Here is a 16,637-nt window from a genome sequence, read left to right as displayed (position 1 = left end):
ACCGCAACAAAGAGTAGCCCCCGCTCGCTGCAACTAGAGAAAGCCTGTGCACAACAACGAAGACACAACACAGCCAAAAATAAATAAATAAATTAAAAATAAATAAATAAATGAAAAGCAGACTTTTCTTCTAAAACAAGCAGATCTCACCACGTACTCATGGTGGGGGTGTGGGAGGGATAGAATAATGAAAGCAGGTGAGCATGTATCAAATGTGCTCAAACACCCTAGGTAAGTCAGCATAGCCCACTGCCTGGGAGCACAGGCTTTTAAGTCAGAGAGACCTGAATTCAAGTCCTACCTCCTACAGTTACTAGGCTTATGGTCCCAGCTGAGTCATTGATCTTTCTGGCCTTCATTCTCATTTATAAAAAGAAGATAATAGCAGTAATTCTGCCATTGGGATGCTGACAGATTTGAATAAGACACGCCTGACATATAATTGTTTACTGTTATTACTGTCATTATTAATATTGGGAAATTACCTAGTCATTACCTAGAATATCACCATCAGCACCATTCAAAAACTGATTGGTAGTTTAAAACACACTAAAATGAAAAATTCAATTTCTAAATTATTTTTCTTAAAAACAAAGTGATTCACTTATGCTTTCTTTATTTGCAAGGGCCCCAGCATTTTCTGGTATAAAGCTGAGAGCTGTTTGGCTGAAATAACTAATCAGCATTAAACATACACCTTTTTTCCATATAATATCTTTATTTCTCTTTGCCCCAAATGAAGCAGCTTCCTCCAATGAGGACTGGAGTCAAGAAAAGCATCCATATCCTCAAACATTCTAGTAGATAGCAGAACTTCTTTCTTTTCCAGTACTTTTTAGCTGTGGGAGTAGACACCTCCTTAAACCACCCTGTCACTGACCTTCCAACTTCAGTCCCTAGAAGCAGCTGCAACACAGCTGGTAACACTCCCCTGGGCCTTAAGCAGCACAAGAAAGTTCATCACATGGTAGAGCTTTCTCCAGGGTGAAGAGCAAGAGACAGGAGACCCAGAGTCACAGCAAAGCAAGTGGAAATAATGAAACCTATCAGAGGGATGACTACAAGAGAGTACGTGAGGCCAGGATATGAAAACGGGGAAGGAAGCTACTGGGAGGGCTTCCTAGTGAATTCAAGAACACACCCTCTGCTTGCTCACAGGTTGAATTTCAAAGACCCACCTCTGTCCCTCTAGTAGGAAGGCCAGCAATTCCTATGAAAACAGATCTGAAGGCCACAAAAAATCCCAAGACCCATCTAAAAGGATACAAATTCAGTACCATAACTACCACATGAATTTGATTTGGCCTGCAGTGGTCAACAACCTTCACTTAGTCCAGTGCACTCTGGAAGATCTTAAGTGGAACATTCTCAGGGGAAAGTGCTAGCAAGTGAAAGTAAAGGCACTCCTTCAGGGACTTTATAGCAGTGACTGAGAGCAGAGCCAAGGCACAGCTGTCCTGAGGCCTGCAGGCAGCCAAGCTCACTCACCAGCCTCACAGCTCTTACACCTCATGTCTGTCCCTCAGCTCAACTCAGGTCACCACTGCCCAGATGCTCCATGTGCAAATGCTAGGGGTCTAGAGATGACAATCACGGTTAACAACAAACCCTTTAACAATAGAGGTGGCAGAGGCAAACGCCCCCTCCATCACGCCCAACTCACCTTCACCAGGAAGAAGGACACGCCGTACGTCCGGAGAGACCGGGCGAGTTTGACGTACTTGACCTTGGCTTCTATTTCGTTCATCTCTCCACAGTTCTTGTGCTCCTACAAACGTGACAGAGGCAAGGACCAGTTACTGCAGCTCTGACAACAGGTGGACTTTGTGAGAGGTGTTATTCCACATGGTGTCTATGCCTTTGTGGATGCATGTCCCTGCTGACCGAGGGTCAGAGCACACAGAAAGTGCTAATGCACAGTTTCTTAACTAGAATGTGAACCCAAATTCCCTATAGATTTCACAGTTATATGCAACAATTCATGCACATGCAGCATGGCAAGAACAGGGTCCATAATTGTAACCTAATTTTCAAAGGGCTCCACGTTCCAAAAGGTTCAGGACCAACACGTCAAAGGAGAACTAGAAAAATGTTCTTGTCCTGGATTCTAACATCCAGGCAAAAGATAAAGTTTTCCAAAGAGCAGGATATATAAATGCCTGGACATCTCAGTGTGTGCAAACAATACTGGCTTTTAAAAAATGTTTTCATACACATGAAATTTATCTCTTCCAATTTATATTTACATTTCATTGCCAAAACACTTTGGTATTCTGGATTCACTAGAGTGATTGTTTCCTGGCAAAGTTGATGACAGGGCTTTTTTTTACTGGTTGCCTAGAATAGGTAACTTTCTGAATTTTAGAATAAACCTGGATTTTAAAAAGACACCAGTTCCCAAATTCTGAGGTTCAAAAAACAAATCTCAGGATTAAAAAAAGCTTCTTGAAGTGTCTTCCTCAGTGCATTTTAATGGCAAATTGCCTTGTTTCAATGCTTCCAAGATAACGTCTCTGAAATTAAATGTATGCACATTTTTCTCAGAAGGGCTAAGGAACCTTTAGCAAGAAGGTATGGATTAAGATAATAAATCTGCCCAAAGTAGAACTGTCAGCTTCTTTACTCCAGAGTCACAAATCATTTATTATATAAGCAGAGAACATGCATGGGGTATGAAACTATCATGTGCAGAGGCCCCTCTTGGACTAATAAATGACGATAGGCTTTGTGGATGCATGAGGAGAATAATAAAGTGAGGAGAATAATAAAGTTCTGAACATTTCCAGTACCTGAAATATTCTCTTTTCAGCTCCTCTCTGCTTGATGTATTCTTTGGGCAGGAATTCCTTTAGACTGAGAGAGAGAGAATAAAAAAAAGGTAAGGCATTTATCATACTCTATAATGAGGAGGAAAGAAAAGAAACTTTTCATAAAACTCACAGTCAAGTCCCTAACTCTCAGTATTTTATGGTAAAATTAATAACAGACAGCCATATCCCACAATGCTCTTAAATAAGATGCAAATATAAAACCAGTCCGATAAAAAGGGTCAAACTAACATATTCAAGAAGAAAGACTGTCCAGGATATACTGTAAAATGACAAAGTAAAGCACCCAAGAGTGTACAGTATGCTAACCTTCGTGATAAAGGGAGGAAAATATCCTCCATTTTGTACTGCTAATATGTATTTTTAAAAACATTAGAAGGATAAATCTAGTACTAACAAAAATGATTCTTAATGGAAAGAAGGAAAAAACAGGGACAAGGGAACAAGAATGGAAATTAAACCTCTTAATTTTCCTTGTACTATAGTCTTCACTTTAGAACCAAATGAAATCACAAACAGGTAAAACACAACACCTAAAAATCTAAAGCAAATTGAAGCAAATGAACCTAACAGTGTATGGAACCAACAGCCTAACTTTGAAAAACAGTCTTTTGACAATACCCATCCCCAGTGAGATATATCTTAAAGATAAAATGGACCATAGCAGACTTGTTAATTATTTCAAAACTAATATCTACTCTTCCCCCTAAATATATACACAAATATACACACTATAAAATTAGTATATTACATTATCTAAGTAGGTAAATATTATATATAATTAGGATAAAGTAAATAAGTAATTATGTTAGTTGTTAGAAATCAAGATTTGTAGCATGAAATAAATAAAGCAAAAGAAGTTAAATGAAAACCCTGCAATCTTTCATCTGAATGCAAATATTGAGCTGAATGTCTGATTCATTTTTCTTTTTCTGAAAAAACTTTCTACTTGTGTCCACTGCAGAGGCTAAGGGCAAGGACAACCGGGTGGCAATGAGCAACCCCAGTGCGTCAGCCAGGTGGTCTTCCAACACCATTTCCCACTAAGAGGAATCCAGGATCCTTGGAGAAATGACTGATTCTAGCTTTGGGACAGGAGATGTATAAAATGTTCCTGGGGCTTCTTGTGCCTGAGGATCAAGGAAGTTATCAAAATGACATTGGATTGACATCAAGGGATAACCAATGGCCAAACATGGGGTGATTTTTAAAACCTCATACAAAAGAAGAGAGGACAGAACAATGTGCTCACTGACCAACTTCAACAATAATAACTCATGGCCATTCATGACTCACCTATTCCCTTACCCACATGCCCTCTAATGGATTATTTGAAGCAAACCCCAGACATCATATAATTAATTTCATGTGAGGGGCAATTTGAGCATCAGAAAGAATGAAGACTGCAATTGGTCAAAACACAGGTACGTAAATTCAATAAAGATTCTTTGAAATAATCATTGATCACCTTCGGAGGTTGCTAGGGCACCAGCTCATACCGAAAATTGATAAAGGAAAAGAAACAAAGCTAATAAATGCAGAAGGAATAATAGAATTCCAAAATTATCATTTTACAACTCTTAATGAAATAGTCAATAGATCAAAACAAGCATGAGTGGCTGCTAAAACCAATAAGTAACAAGTTAATGGGGGACTTTATAACAGAAGGATCAGTCTGATCCAAACCCAATGATCAATTTTAAATGAGAGTGGGATAACCACACAGCATATGCCTTCTGACGGATAAAACAGGAAGTATACAGTACCACCTAGGAAGTGTTCTTGGCAATAGAGAAAAAAATAAGTAAATATATAACTGAATATGAATTTCATTAAGAATCTAAATATAAATCTAAGGTTACAAAAAAAGAAAAAAAACCCTAATAGTTTAAAAAGCTAATAGTTTAAAAAAAAGAGAGAGAGAGAGGAACATGGTAAGTGACACTACCAGGATGCAATGAGCCAAATCCCATCATTGTAAATATTCTAAAAATAACGCAGGTTTTTCACAAATAAATGGCTTGCTGGTAGAGGTGAAAAAGATGACACACAGATTAACAGAGTTTTAAGAAACATATTTATTACAAAGCTACAGTAACAAAGATAGTATGGTACTGACATAAAAACAGACAACAGAACAGAATTGAGAATCCAGAAATTAACCCTTACCTTTACAGACAACTGTAATAATGTGGGAACCTTAACTAGGTGACCCACACCAGGAAAAAAACATTGGTCCGGTATCAAAAGATTGGCAAATGACAATAGCCCGGAGATGGAAACAACCTAAGTGTCCATCATCGGATGAATGGATAAAGAAGATGTGGCACATATATACAATGGAATATTACTCAGCCATAAAAAGAAATGAAATTGAGTTATTTGTAATGAGGTGGATGGACCTAGAGTCTGTCATACAGAGTGAAGTAAGTCAGAAAGAGAAAAACAAATACCGTATGCTAACACATATATATGGAATTTAAGAAAAAAAAATGTCATGAAGAACCTAGGGGTAAAACAGGAATAAAGACACAGACCTACTTGAGAATGGACTTGAGGACACGGGGAGGGGGAAGCGTAAGCTGGGACAAAGTGAGAGAGTGGCATGGACATATATACACTACCAAACGTAAAATAGATAGCTAGTGGGAAGCAGCCGCATAGCACAGGGAGATCAGCTTGGTGCTTTGTGACCACCTAGAGGGGTGGGATAGGGAGGGTGGGAGGGAGACACAAGAGGGAGGAGATATGGAGACATATGTATATGTATAACTGATTCACTTTGTTATAAAGCAGAAACTGACACACCACTGTAAAGCAATTATACTCCAATAAAGTTGTAAAAAAAAAAAGATTGGCAAATGAATGCTTAAATTGAAAGTTAAAATATAGGGTTTCAGAGAGGTAGTAGCATAGATTCTTTACTTTAATTAACTTTTGGGGATTATCCAAAGCAACAGTAAACCATGTCGATAGAGTTTCCACTACTAATGGCTGCCGTTTTACTGAAAGGCAAACAATGTTTCGGGTGTTTTACATGCATAAATAGATTAGTTAAACTCTGACAAAAGCCCTTGGAAGAAAATATTCCAATATTCCAGTTTTTTATATATGGAACAGGAGGTTCAGTGACGCTAAGTAAGTTGTCCACAATCATAGCCAACAACTTAAGCCTCCTCTGTGGGCTCCAGAGACCATGCTCTTAGCTACTTAGCACCCTGGTCTCTCCAAGCTACCCTGTGATCAAAAGACGTATCATGTGATCAGTATTTGAGAATTTTCAGACAAAGAGAGGAATAAAATAACAGAAACACCCAATCAGATAATGGTAACAATGACCATAGTGGTGGCAGTCAATTTTTTAGAAATGCCAAGAGGCAGTGAAAAAGGGAAGGGGAATTTAATAAACACATCTAGAGGAAGAGGGATTTGGATTCAAATACAGCCATTCACTGAAAACTTCATTTTCTTATATAAATGTAAGCTGCTTCTATAAGTTATTTCAAAAGAGACATTCTAAAGATGTTCTCCAGTCTGAAAATAAGTACACAAGTATGTGGGAGGCAGCCATGATTTGAGGAAAGGTTAACTGCTTCTCATCTGTCCCAGAACTGTCACCTAGTAGTCACACCACCACGGGCAACTAACCACCTCTCTAAGCTGATCTTATCACCTGAAAAGCAGATAGGATTCCTACCTAGGAGTGTTTTTGCTCATATGAACTGAAAACAATGGCTTGCCCCCTCATTCCTGGGGAATGAGGGCATCAATATGAACACACAAACAAAGCAGTGAAGAGCACATGGTGGAAGAATAAAGGGGAGGGAAGGTACCGAGGTACAGCAAGGACAGTATCACCCAAAAGACACTGGAACACCCAGGTTTCCTGAGCCCAATCTTTATGCTCAACCACCAAATAAGTAACAATAACATCTCAAATTTGGTATCACATAAAGTTCTCAAAGTGTGGTCCCAAGACCAGCAGCATCAGTACTACCTGGGAACATGTTAGATGTGTCCATTTTCAGGCTTTGCCCCAAACCCACTGAATTAGAAGCTCTGGAGGTGAGGCCCAGTAGTATGTTTTAACAAGCCCTTTGGATGAGCCTGACATATGCTAAAGGTGGAGAACCACTGGCCCAGTGGGCCGAAAGCTCAAATGATGAAGTTGGATACATTGGATTTAAATCCAGACTCAAAGATGAAAATGTGTGTGACTTAGAGTATTGGTCAAGTCCTGGATAACTGAGGTGACGATGTAGGTGGAAGAAAGCACTGGATGAGTTGGAAAATAGTGACAGTGGCAAGAAGTGGAGAGTGAAGACAGCATGGCGAAAGCACAGGAAAGGGTTTGAGGGCCTCAGTCATACAGTAGTTCTGTGCTCCTGACCCAATGCCCCTTAGCGTAAGGACGGGAAATCGTCCAGAGGCTCAGACACAGCTCTGGGCTAGATACATTCAGAGGTTCCTGGTTTGAAAGTTCTGGAGTCTGATAGTCGTTAGGGAGAGAGACATCAACCTCAGGAGGCTGCTGCTAGGAGGAAACAGTGAAGGCACCACTGATGGTCATCACCACCCCAAACTGATGAGAGCACTCCAGGTTGTCAGGGGCACGTGACAGAAGCCAACGATAGAGAAGCTAGTGCACGGGCAGTGGTGAGGAATAGGAGGTAAGACAGAGTTGGTGAGAAACGAAGCTGAAACGCTTGCTTCACTGTTAGTATGAAAACAGAATCTACAGCCAAATTATTCTGACTAAAACGCACAGAACAACTCCAAAGGAGGAATATGTGTCTGAACAGATGCCAAGAGAAAAACTGACTTAAGACTTCCTACTGTGTCAAGAGCTTTGCTTGTTGACAGTAGAATTATCTTGAGTTTGTGGGGAAAAATTTCCAAGTCCACTCTAAATTCTTCCTCAGAGATTCATACCCTGGGTTGCTGTGTTTTCTCAGTGAAATACTTTTGGGGAACATGCCAACAGGACGAGGGGGCTACGGTAATCTAGCAGGAGGGAGGTTTCCTCCACCTGCTAGCTCCCTGCCTGCCTGCACCCAACCACTGGACCATTTCTCCCTGTGACATACAGAGTCACAGAACCTTTCTGTCTGACCTCCAAGAGGCCCATTAATTTTGCCTTTACCACATGGTATATATCCAACCTCAGTGATCACAAGCTTTTATCACCTCACACATAGACTACTGCAACTGACTTTTTTAAAGACACGTTAACTGTGAAAACATTAGAAATATAAAGAACAGTATATACCTCAATTTATATACCTATCATCAAGGATAAATACATGTTACCATGTTGTCATATTTGCTTTATGATTCCTACTTCTCCTTCTGTTTGTAAAGAACAAATGACAGATTTAGCTGAAGTCCCACACCATCCTTCTTTCTCTCCCTAAGGGTCGTCATTTTCCTGAAGGTAATTTCCACACATATTTTATCATGTTCCTACATCTCCTTATATCTATAACACAATGTATTCTGTTTCTCATTGTATTTTTAAATTCAACAGATTCATCTTCTAAAATATCTTGTTTCCTCTGTAAAGTACTTTGCTGTTTTCATACATTAAAATTTGTGCCCATCTGGGACTTCCCTGGTGGCTCAGTGGTTAAGAATCCGCCTGCCAATACAGGGGACATGGGTTTGAGCCTTGGTCCGGGAAGATTCCCACATGCCACGGAGCAACTAAGCCCGTGCACTACAACTACTGAGCCCGCGCTCTACAGCCCGCGAGCCACAACTACTGAGGCCACCCGCCTAGAGCTGGTGCTCTGCAACAAGAGAAGCCACTTCAATGAGAAGCCTACGCACCGCAACGAAGAGTAGCCCCTGCTTGCCGCAACTAGAGAAAGCCCACGTGCAACAGAAAAGACTAAATGCAGGGCTCCCCTGGTGGTGCAGTGGTTGGGAGTCCGCCTGCCGATGCAGGGGACGCGGGTTCGTGCCCCGGTCTGGGAGGATCCCACATGCCGCGGAGCGGCTGGGCCCGTGAGCCATGGCCGCTGAGCCTGCGCGTCCGGAGCCTGTGCTCCGCAGCGGGAGAGGCCACAACAGTGAGAGGCCTGCGTACCACAAAAAAAAAAAAAAAAAAAAAAAAAAGACTAAATGCAGCCAAAAAACAAAAAATAATAATAGTAAATTAATTAATTAAAATATTTGTGCCCATCTGAGAGACATGAAATGCTATCTCCTTATCGATTTTGCATTCTGGATTGCTTATGAGGCTCAATATTTTTCCCTGCCTTTAGAAGTCAGTTGAATTTCCTCTTCTCTCAAGTGCCTATTTGCTATCTTGACCTTTTTTTCTTAGAAGGACTTATTTCCTTTTTCATATTTTCTGGACATTAATTTGTTCTTGGTAGTATGCACTATAAATATACAAATTTCTTCTTTCATTCTGGGGCCTCACTCTTCATTTGGTAATGTCTTTTGCCTAGTATTTTAACTTTCATTAAGGCAAGTTCATCAACCTTTAGAACTCTTAACATCACCCTACATCAATAATGGAGTGTTTTAATTACTATAGCTCTCTAAGAAATTGGGATAATTGTGTGAGTCCTCTATATATTTTCACACAAATACACACACACACACACACACACATACATATTTTTATTTTTCACAGTCTTACAGGTGAATACCATGGTTGTCTGGATCTAGGTGGTAATAAGCTGTCTTTATGTATTGATCTTTCTTCCAGAGACTTTCCTTTCTATTAATAGTTCTAATTAGTTTCTTCATAGATTGAGTGAATTATCTATGTAGATAAACCTATCACCTACAACTAATGACAGTTTCATTTTTCTAATCCTGAAATCATTTCTTTTTTCTTTCCTTATTGTGTAATTTACTTATTATTTAATATCTGCCTCTCTGAACTAGAATATAAGTTCCATGAGGGCAGGAATGTTTGACTGTGTTTTACACTGCTGTATCCCTAATGTCTAGTGCCTATAGGTAGAAAGACATGTAATAAATTACTTATTGAACAATGAATTTTGCATTCCTGGAGAAACCAGTTACAAATTGCAGTTATGTATAAACACATGTCATGCTGGACTTTATTAATTTACAAATTTTAGGGAAGGCATCTATATTGAGTTTAAAAGTGTTACATGGTCTGTATACAATTTTGCTATCTTAATTCTACTAGCTCCAGGTTAAGGTGACCAGTTTGGAGGTTTTCTTTTTTTTTTTCTTCCTCTTTCTGTTCTCTGAAATAACCTGAGCCTACTTTTTGTTTTGTTGTTTTTTCATTGGTATATTTTAAACCACTGAGACTATTTCTTTCAAGATCATAGATCCATCCAGATTTTCTAAATATCCATTTTTGTCTAGATTTTAAATATTTTGGCTTCAAGTTTTCATTTCATTCTCTTACGATGTTTAAAATCCCTATCTGAAGTTCTGTCCCCATTACTAATAATGTTTATTTTTGCCTTTTTCTTCTTTTACTTGATCAAACTTACCAGAAATTTACATATTTTATTAATTTTTTCAAAGAAGCAGCTTTGGGTGTTGCTGATTCTCTCTATGATTTCTATTTCATTACTTTCTCTTGATTAAAACATTTTCTTTCTTCTATTTTGATCTTGGTCTACTTATCACTCCCTGAGGGAAGTATGTTAAATTATTCCACTAAAAGCATGTATCTGAAATTCTCCTTGTTATACTGTCTGTTTTTCCTTTTTATATTTTAAGGTAATGTTAGATGCATACAGGCTCACACCCTGGCGAATTAGCCTTCTATCTTCATAACAACCTTCTTTGTCTCTACTTATGCTTTGTTTGCCTTACAGTCTATTTTTTGTGACACTGTGTATAGCTTCTCTAGCTTTGATTTAACCAGTTTCTTGGTACACCATTTTATGCCTTTAAACTTTCCTGTGTCCTTAAACTTTAAGTATGTCTTATAGAAATATTATAGAGCTGAACTTTAAAAAAATTTCATCCAATGAGAACCTCTGTCTATTAACTGGTTAGTTTGATTTACTTATATTTGCTATGATGCCTAAGATATTTAGAAGTATTTCTCAGATCTTATTTTGTGCATTCTATTTACTGTACTTTTTCTGGCTTTGTTTCTGTAAACCACCTTGTACAACTCCTACTGTATTGGTCAAGTTGTTGGTATCACTCCTCCATTACCATCCTGCTCCCCATGACACACACACACACACACACAATCTGGTTTGGAAGTTCTACAATCTATTTCTATTCTTTTAGGCTAGCAATATTTCCCCAATATTTTATTATGAAAAAAATCTCAAACTCACAAAAGTTTAAAAGAATTATAGAGTGAACATTCTATACCCATCACCTACAGCTATCTAAAATTTTATCACATATACTTGATTTAAGGTCTAAAATTTATCAGTGTATTTAATATTCTTTGATACAATAAGCCATAGAAGGCTTTGACTCTGATCACTTCTTTAAAACTGAAGTATAGTTGATTTATAAAATTATGTAAATTTCAGGTATACAACAGAGTACACCTTAAAATTTTTAACTTTACAATTTTTAAAGACTGTACTCCATTTACAGTTGTTATTAAAGACTGGCTATATTCCCTGTGCTGTACCATATATCCTTGTAGCTTATTTATTACACATATAGTATCAGTAGTTTGTACCTCTTAATCCCCTACCCCATCTTGACTCTGATCACATTGTAAAGGTTTCTACCATGTTTTTAAAGGGCCTAAAGTTAGTCATTATTTTAATAGGTTTCATTGTTGTTGCTGTTTTAAGAGCTAATTCTTTAGATTTACCTTCTATTTTGCCAAATTCTTCTGTCAACATTGCTTCTTGCACTATATTATTGCCACATTTCTTGAAACAATTCACAGTAGTCCCCAGAGCCTGCAACTTTTGGAATCCTAAATAGATTCCAACCATCCTGCTTTCAAAGTATAGTTAAAGGTTAGACCTTGTTGAAATTACAGGCACGTTTTGGCTCTCCAAAATAACAATTTCATATGTTTATCGCCAAGTAGACTGTAGCCTCAAAAAGAGCAAAGAATTAATCTACAATATCCCTTGTATCTTCCCTATACCTGGCACAACAGAACACACGTATGAAGTCCTCAGTGAGGTACCACATGGCATGCTTTCTGCAAGCATTTTCTGAACACAGGAGAGCATAAAGAATATATATGGTTACTAGATTGTGTTGGTTACACTTTATGCTCCCATCAAATGATAAAATCTCCCTCCCTAGGACTCTTTGGAGATGACCTGAAGAAAAGTGTCATGTACGTAAAGCACATCAGATAGGATGTGGGAGAACTGGCTGTTTCCTGGCTTCCAGCTTCCCTGGTTCTGTTCCTTATTTCTGTCCCTATCTCTCTTGCACCTATTTTCCCGATCTACAGAGCAGATGGGGGACACTAAATAATCCTTAAATCCCTGAAAACTCTGAAAATCTTTTAGTCTCTGCTTTAAATTTTTCTAAATAAACACCTTTACTAAGGTGGCACTGAGTACAGAAATCATTAAAGGGTCTAAAGAAAGGTGAAAAAAATTCTCATAAAAAGGTCCATAGCAACTACCGTATGATCTAGCAATCCCAGTCCTTGGTGTATATCCAAAGAAATTGAAATCAGTGTCTTGAAGAAATAACTGCACACCCATGTTCACTGCACCGTTATTCACAATAGCCAAGATATGGAAACAACTTAAATGTCCTTTGACGGATGAACAGATAAAGAAAATGTGTGGCAGATACATACAATGGAATATCATTTTGCCACAAGAAAAAAGGAAACCCTGCCATTTGTGACAACACAGTTGAACCTGGAGGGCTATATGCTAAGTGACATAAGCCAGACAGAGAATGACCAATCTATATGGTCTCACTTACATGCAGAATTTTTTTAAGCCATTTTCACAGAAACAGAAAATAAAATGGTGGTTTCCAGGGTCAGGGTAGGGGAGAGGTGAAAAGGGTAATGTAGGTCAAAGAGTACAAATGTTTCATTTATAAGAAGAATAAGAATCTAACATACAGCACGGTAACTATAGTTAATAATATGGTATCGTGTACTTAAAAGTTGCCAAGTAGTTAAGCATTCTGACCACACACACACACACACACACACACACACACACATTAACTATGTAAGGTGATGGATGTGTTATTTTGATCTTGGTAATCGTTCTATATGTATACGTATATAAAATCATCAAGCTGTATACTTTAAAAATATAGTAATTGTAGTTGTCAATTATTCCCAATTATTCCTCAATAAAGTTTTTTTTAAAAAGGTCCATAGTATGCTGGCTTTGAGCACAAGTGCTGAACAAGTTTTCAAAAAATTAAAAGAAATAGAGTCATTAAACATACTTCCATGTACCTCACCCTTAAGCTATGTGACTAAAATCTCTGCCTGGCTTTATCTTCAACCAGGCTCTGTGGCAAAGTCCAACCTTCTTTTTTTTTTTCCCCAACTGAATTGTTCAAAGCCAATAGTATATATGAAAGCTAGATGGGGAAAAACAAAGGCTGGCAGACACAGCTCAGCCACAGTCACTAGGGACAGCCCAGGGATATATCGCTGAACAGTCTCAGACTATGCAACATACAATCAGGGAAATGTGACCTTGCTGTTTTAATTAAGAGGAGACGAATATCCTCAGGAAGTTCTACCTGTAGTGTACGTGCAATAATATACACAATTAAACATCTACATTAAATGAAAATCCCTCATTACCTAGACTAGATTTGGTCTAATTAAAGAGAAAATCAAATTCATATGGAAAAATAATTGCTACCAGGCACAATAAGCTTGTTTTAATCTGGAATCTGAGTAAGGATACACATACACTAGGGGCATGAGCTCCATCCCATAATCTCAGAAACAAGAAAAATGAACACAATTGCTTAACCTTGACGGTCTCACATTAAGAGAAAGAACATCTTTAATGGAGTGTAGGTGTGCAGCATTCAATAGCGCATAAATTGCAGGAGACAGTGTAAGAGAAATACCAGTGCTATCACGCTGTCTGTAATCCCTACACAAGCAGTCGGTGGTGTAACAGTATTCGCTGTGATGTAGTTATCACAACCAGTGACATAGCAAAGAGACCAAAGAACCTTGCGATCACATTTTAAAGTACTTTCTTAATCTTGCTGCATATTGGGAGACCAGTGAAAAGAGGCAACTTTGCCCTCCAAGTAGGAATCTGTTTGTAAATCCCAGTGTAAGGAGTCAGAAGCTACCTGCAGAAAAATTCTATGTCACTGTGAACAAGCCACATCTCCTCTCTCTGCTTCTTCTTCCACATCTGTAGCTTAAAATATACCGCTTTCTCAATTCACAAAGGGGCCCTGGGAATTATCTGTCCAAAAGCTCTAAAGAAAAGGCATACTGAAATGACCATGGCAGCCTCATTTTTGGCACCCAGTGAATGGCTACATGTGGATCACCTTCTCATCAGGGCCGGATAGGCTCACAGTTACAAAAGCCTAAAACTAAACATTTTATTTTTAAAATTTTGGTTCATAAATCTTCTCTTCATTTTCTCCTATTCTTCATCAGTCACTCAAAGAAACAAACAAAATATGTTTCCTCCCTCCAGGGCTTAATAATTCTTGGTGTTATCAATTTCCATGGCCATAATCCACAGGTTTATGACACAAAATGTATCTGAGGGACCAACTGTGAGGTTAGAATGTGGCAAGGTGAAACTAGTATAAGCTTGTGTGCATGTGGTTTTCTGAAAGGCATCTGGGGTGTCAGGACAGACAAAGGCAAGCTTCCGTGACTCCTGCAGGAAGGAAGCCAGACCAACTGGGTAGAAGTGGCCCTGAGGAACCCTTGGCCATATGACTCGTTTGGAGAACACAGAACAAAGTCAATGACAGGAACCTGCTCAGAGCCAGTCTCAGTCTCAAGGTCAATACGGAATACTGTAGGACAAAGCACCACTTTAGAAAGGCTCCCCAGGATTCATTAACACAAGGGTAGAGTTTTTTTTAGTAACAACTCAGTTTAGACCCAACAGCGTGCAGCCCAGGCATTCTCTGCCACTAGGAGAGAAGTCAGATTTCCTTTTTACCTTAGGGCACACGCTGGTCCCAACTACTTTCCACCAAAGTGAAAGTGAGGTCAAGGGCCAAATAAGCATTTATGTTATTCTCTCCTCTCAACACACTCAGACACAATACAACAGATGACCTACTCTATGCATCTCACATTGGCGTATCCTACAGAAAAGCTGATGCCCACCCACCCCAGTTGGCATTCCTGTCAGGTCCCCACTACAAGCTGCACTCTAGGTGAGAGCATGATATTGACCAAGTTAAGACTTTCTGCAGTGATTTTTTTTTTGGCTCAGCCAAATGTTTTATCTGATCTAAGAAGCAGCAGAAGAGAGAAAAGAAAAGGTGGGGAAAAACAGATAAAGGAAAGAAATGTTATATAGACAAAATCCTTGGAAAGCCCAGACCAAACAGGGGAAAATGAACTCTGACAAACAGCAGCCTCCGTATGGCTGGCCTTGTCTGCTGGGCATTTCTAGGAAAACCAACCCTAAGGCCCACATTCGGAGGAGCCATGATGAATCTGGAGGGTTAGCTTTCTCCTGAACCCGTAAGTATTGAGCCACAAAAATTACCCCCATCATTTTATAAAAGAGAACCAAAGACCAGATGGAAGAGTGGAGCCAGTATTTAATGTATGTATCACACTTGCAGAGCAATGAAGATTTCATAAGATTACAGTAAATAATGTGAAGCTCTCTCTTTTATACCCTGTTGTAATATTGGAGGCTTAAAAAGATATTAAACATGACAAAATTTGGTCCCATTCCCATAGGAATATCCCAAGGAGCAGGGGTTTCAGAAGATGGGGGAAGTGAGTTTCTCGAGTCCAGAAATATCCTGGACAACACCGTGGAGGGATGCCACAGACCCTCTGGTCCAGAGGAAACCACATCCTGCCTGAACGTGGAGCAAGTCATCTTCAGTCATCCCAACCCTGAATTTCCAGGCCCCTTGCTTTCCCCGAGGCTCACAAATTTCATTATATATTGAACCGAGTAAAAGCTAACAATCTCACAATTTACTGAAACCAGGGTGTACACACATGGCATAGCTAGCTCAAAAATAAACAGTGAAGAGAAAAGAAGGCAAAAAAGAAAAACAAAAGGTCACTTACTCCAAGAATCCAGGCTTGTGTTTATGTTCCACATGAGGTCCAAACTGAATCTGGGCTTGAAATCCACCAAACTCACAAGCTTTCTCGAAGGAGACAGGGTGGGAGCCATTCAGGATATCATCCCGAGCCTGCAACACAAGAGGAAGCAAAAAGCATCACGAGCTTGGAAGGAACAACACATTGTCTCCATTGCCATGTTCCCACATTCCAGCGTACCCTCTCTGTGGAACAAGGGGAAACATGCCAGCCAAGCCAGAGTGAGGCATTCAAGACACTGTGGGTGATCGTAGCACAGCAGAATTAAGGCAGGGACTTCCCTGATGGCGCAATGGTTAAGAATCCGTCTGCCAGTGCAGGGGACACAGGTTCAATCCCTGGTCCAAGAAGATCCCACATACTGCAGAGTAACCGATCCTGCAAGCCACAACTACTGATCCTGCGAGCCACAACTACTGGAGCCCGCGTGCCTAGAGTCGGTGCTCCGCAACAAGAGAAATCACCGCAATGAGTGGTCCACGCACCGCAACGAAGAGTAGCCCCCACTCGCCGCAACTACAGAAAGCCTATGCACAGCAATGAAGACCCAACACAGCCAAAAATAAATAAATAAATTTATTTATTTAAACAAA

The 16,637-nt window shown here is 39.4% G+C and overlaps 1 protein-coding gene across 3 annotated transcripts in view; it reads right to left on the bottom strand.

Annotated features, from left to right (window-relative positions):
- The window catches only part of TLN2 (talin 2), a 451,691-nt gene that overhangs the window by 181,437 nt on the left and 253,617 nt on the right, over positions 1 to 16,637 (bottom strand). For all 3 annotated transcript variants that reach the window (XM_082618383.1, XM_082618385.1, XM_082618384.1), the window contains exons 9-11: positions 16,009 to 16,136; positions 2,790 to 2,853; positions 1,664 to 1,768 (exon numbers count right to left, since the gene is read on the bottom strand). In XM_082618383.1, coding sequence (XP_082474509.1) covers positions 1,664 to 1,768; positions 2,790 to 2,853; positions 16,009 to 16,136 — 297 coding nt within the window. The remainder of the gene's footprint in view (positions 1 to 1,663; positions 1,769 to 2,789; positions 2,854 to 16,008; positions 16,137 to 16,637) is intronic.

The sequence above is a fragment of the Mesoplodon mirus genome (genome assembly GCF_964341445.2).
Source record: "Mesoplodon mirus genome assembly, chromosome: 4".
In the NCBI taxonomy this organism is placed as follows: domain Eukaryota; kingdom Metazoa; phylum Chordata; class Mammalia; order Artiodactyla; family Ziphiidae; genus Mesoplodon; species Mesoplodon mirus.
The sequence above is the reverse complement of the archived record's forward strand: the minus strand, read 5'-3'. Positions and strand labels throughout refer to the sequence as shown.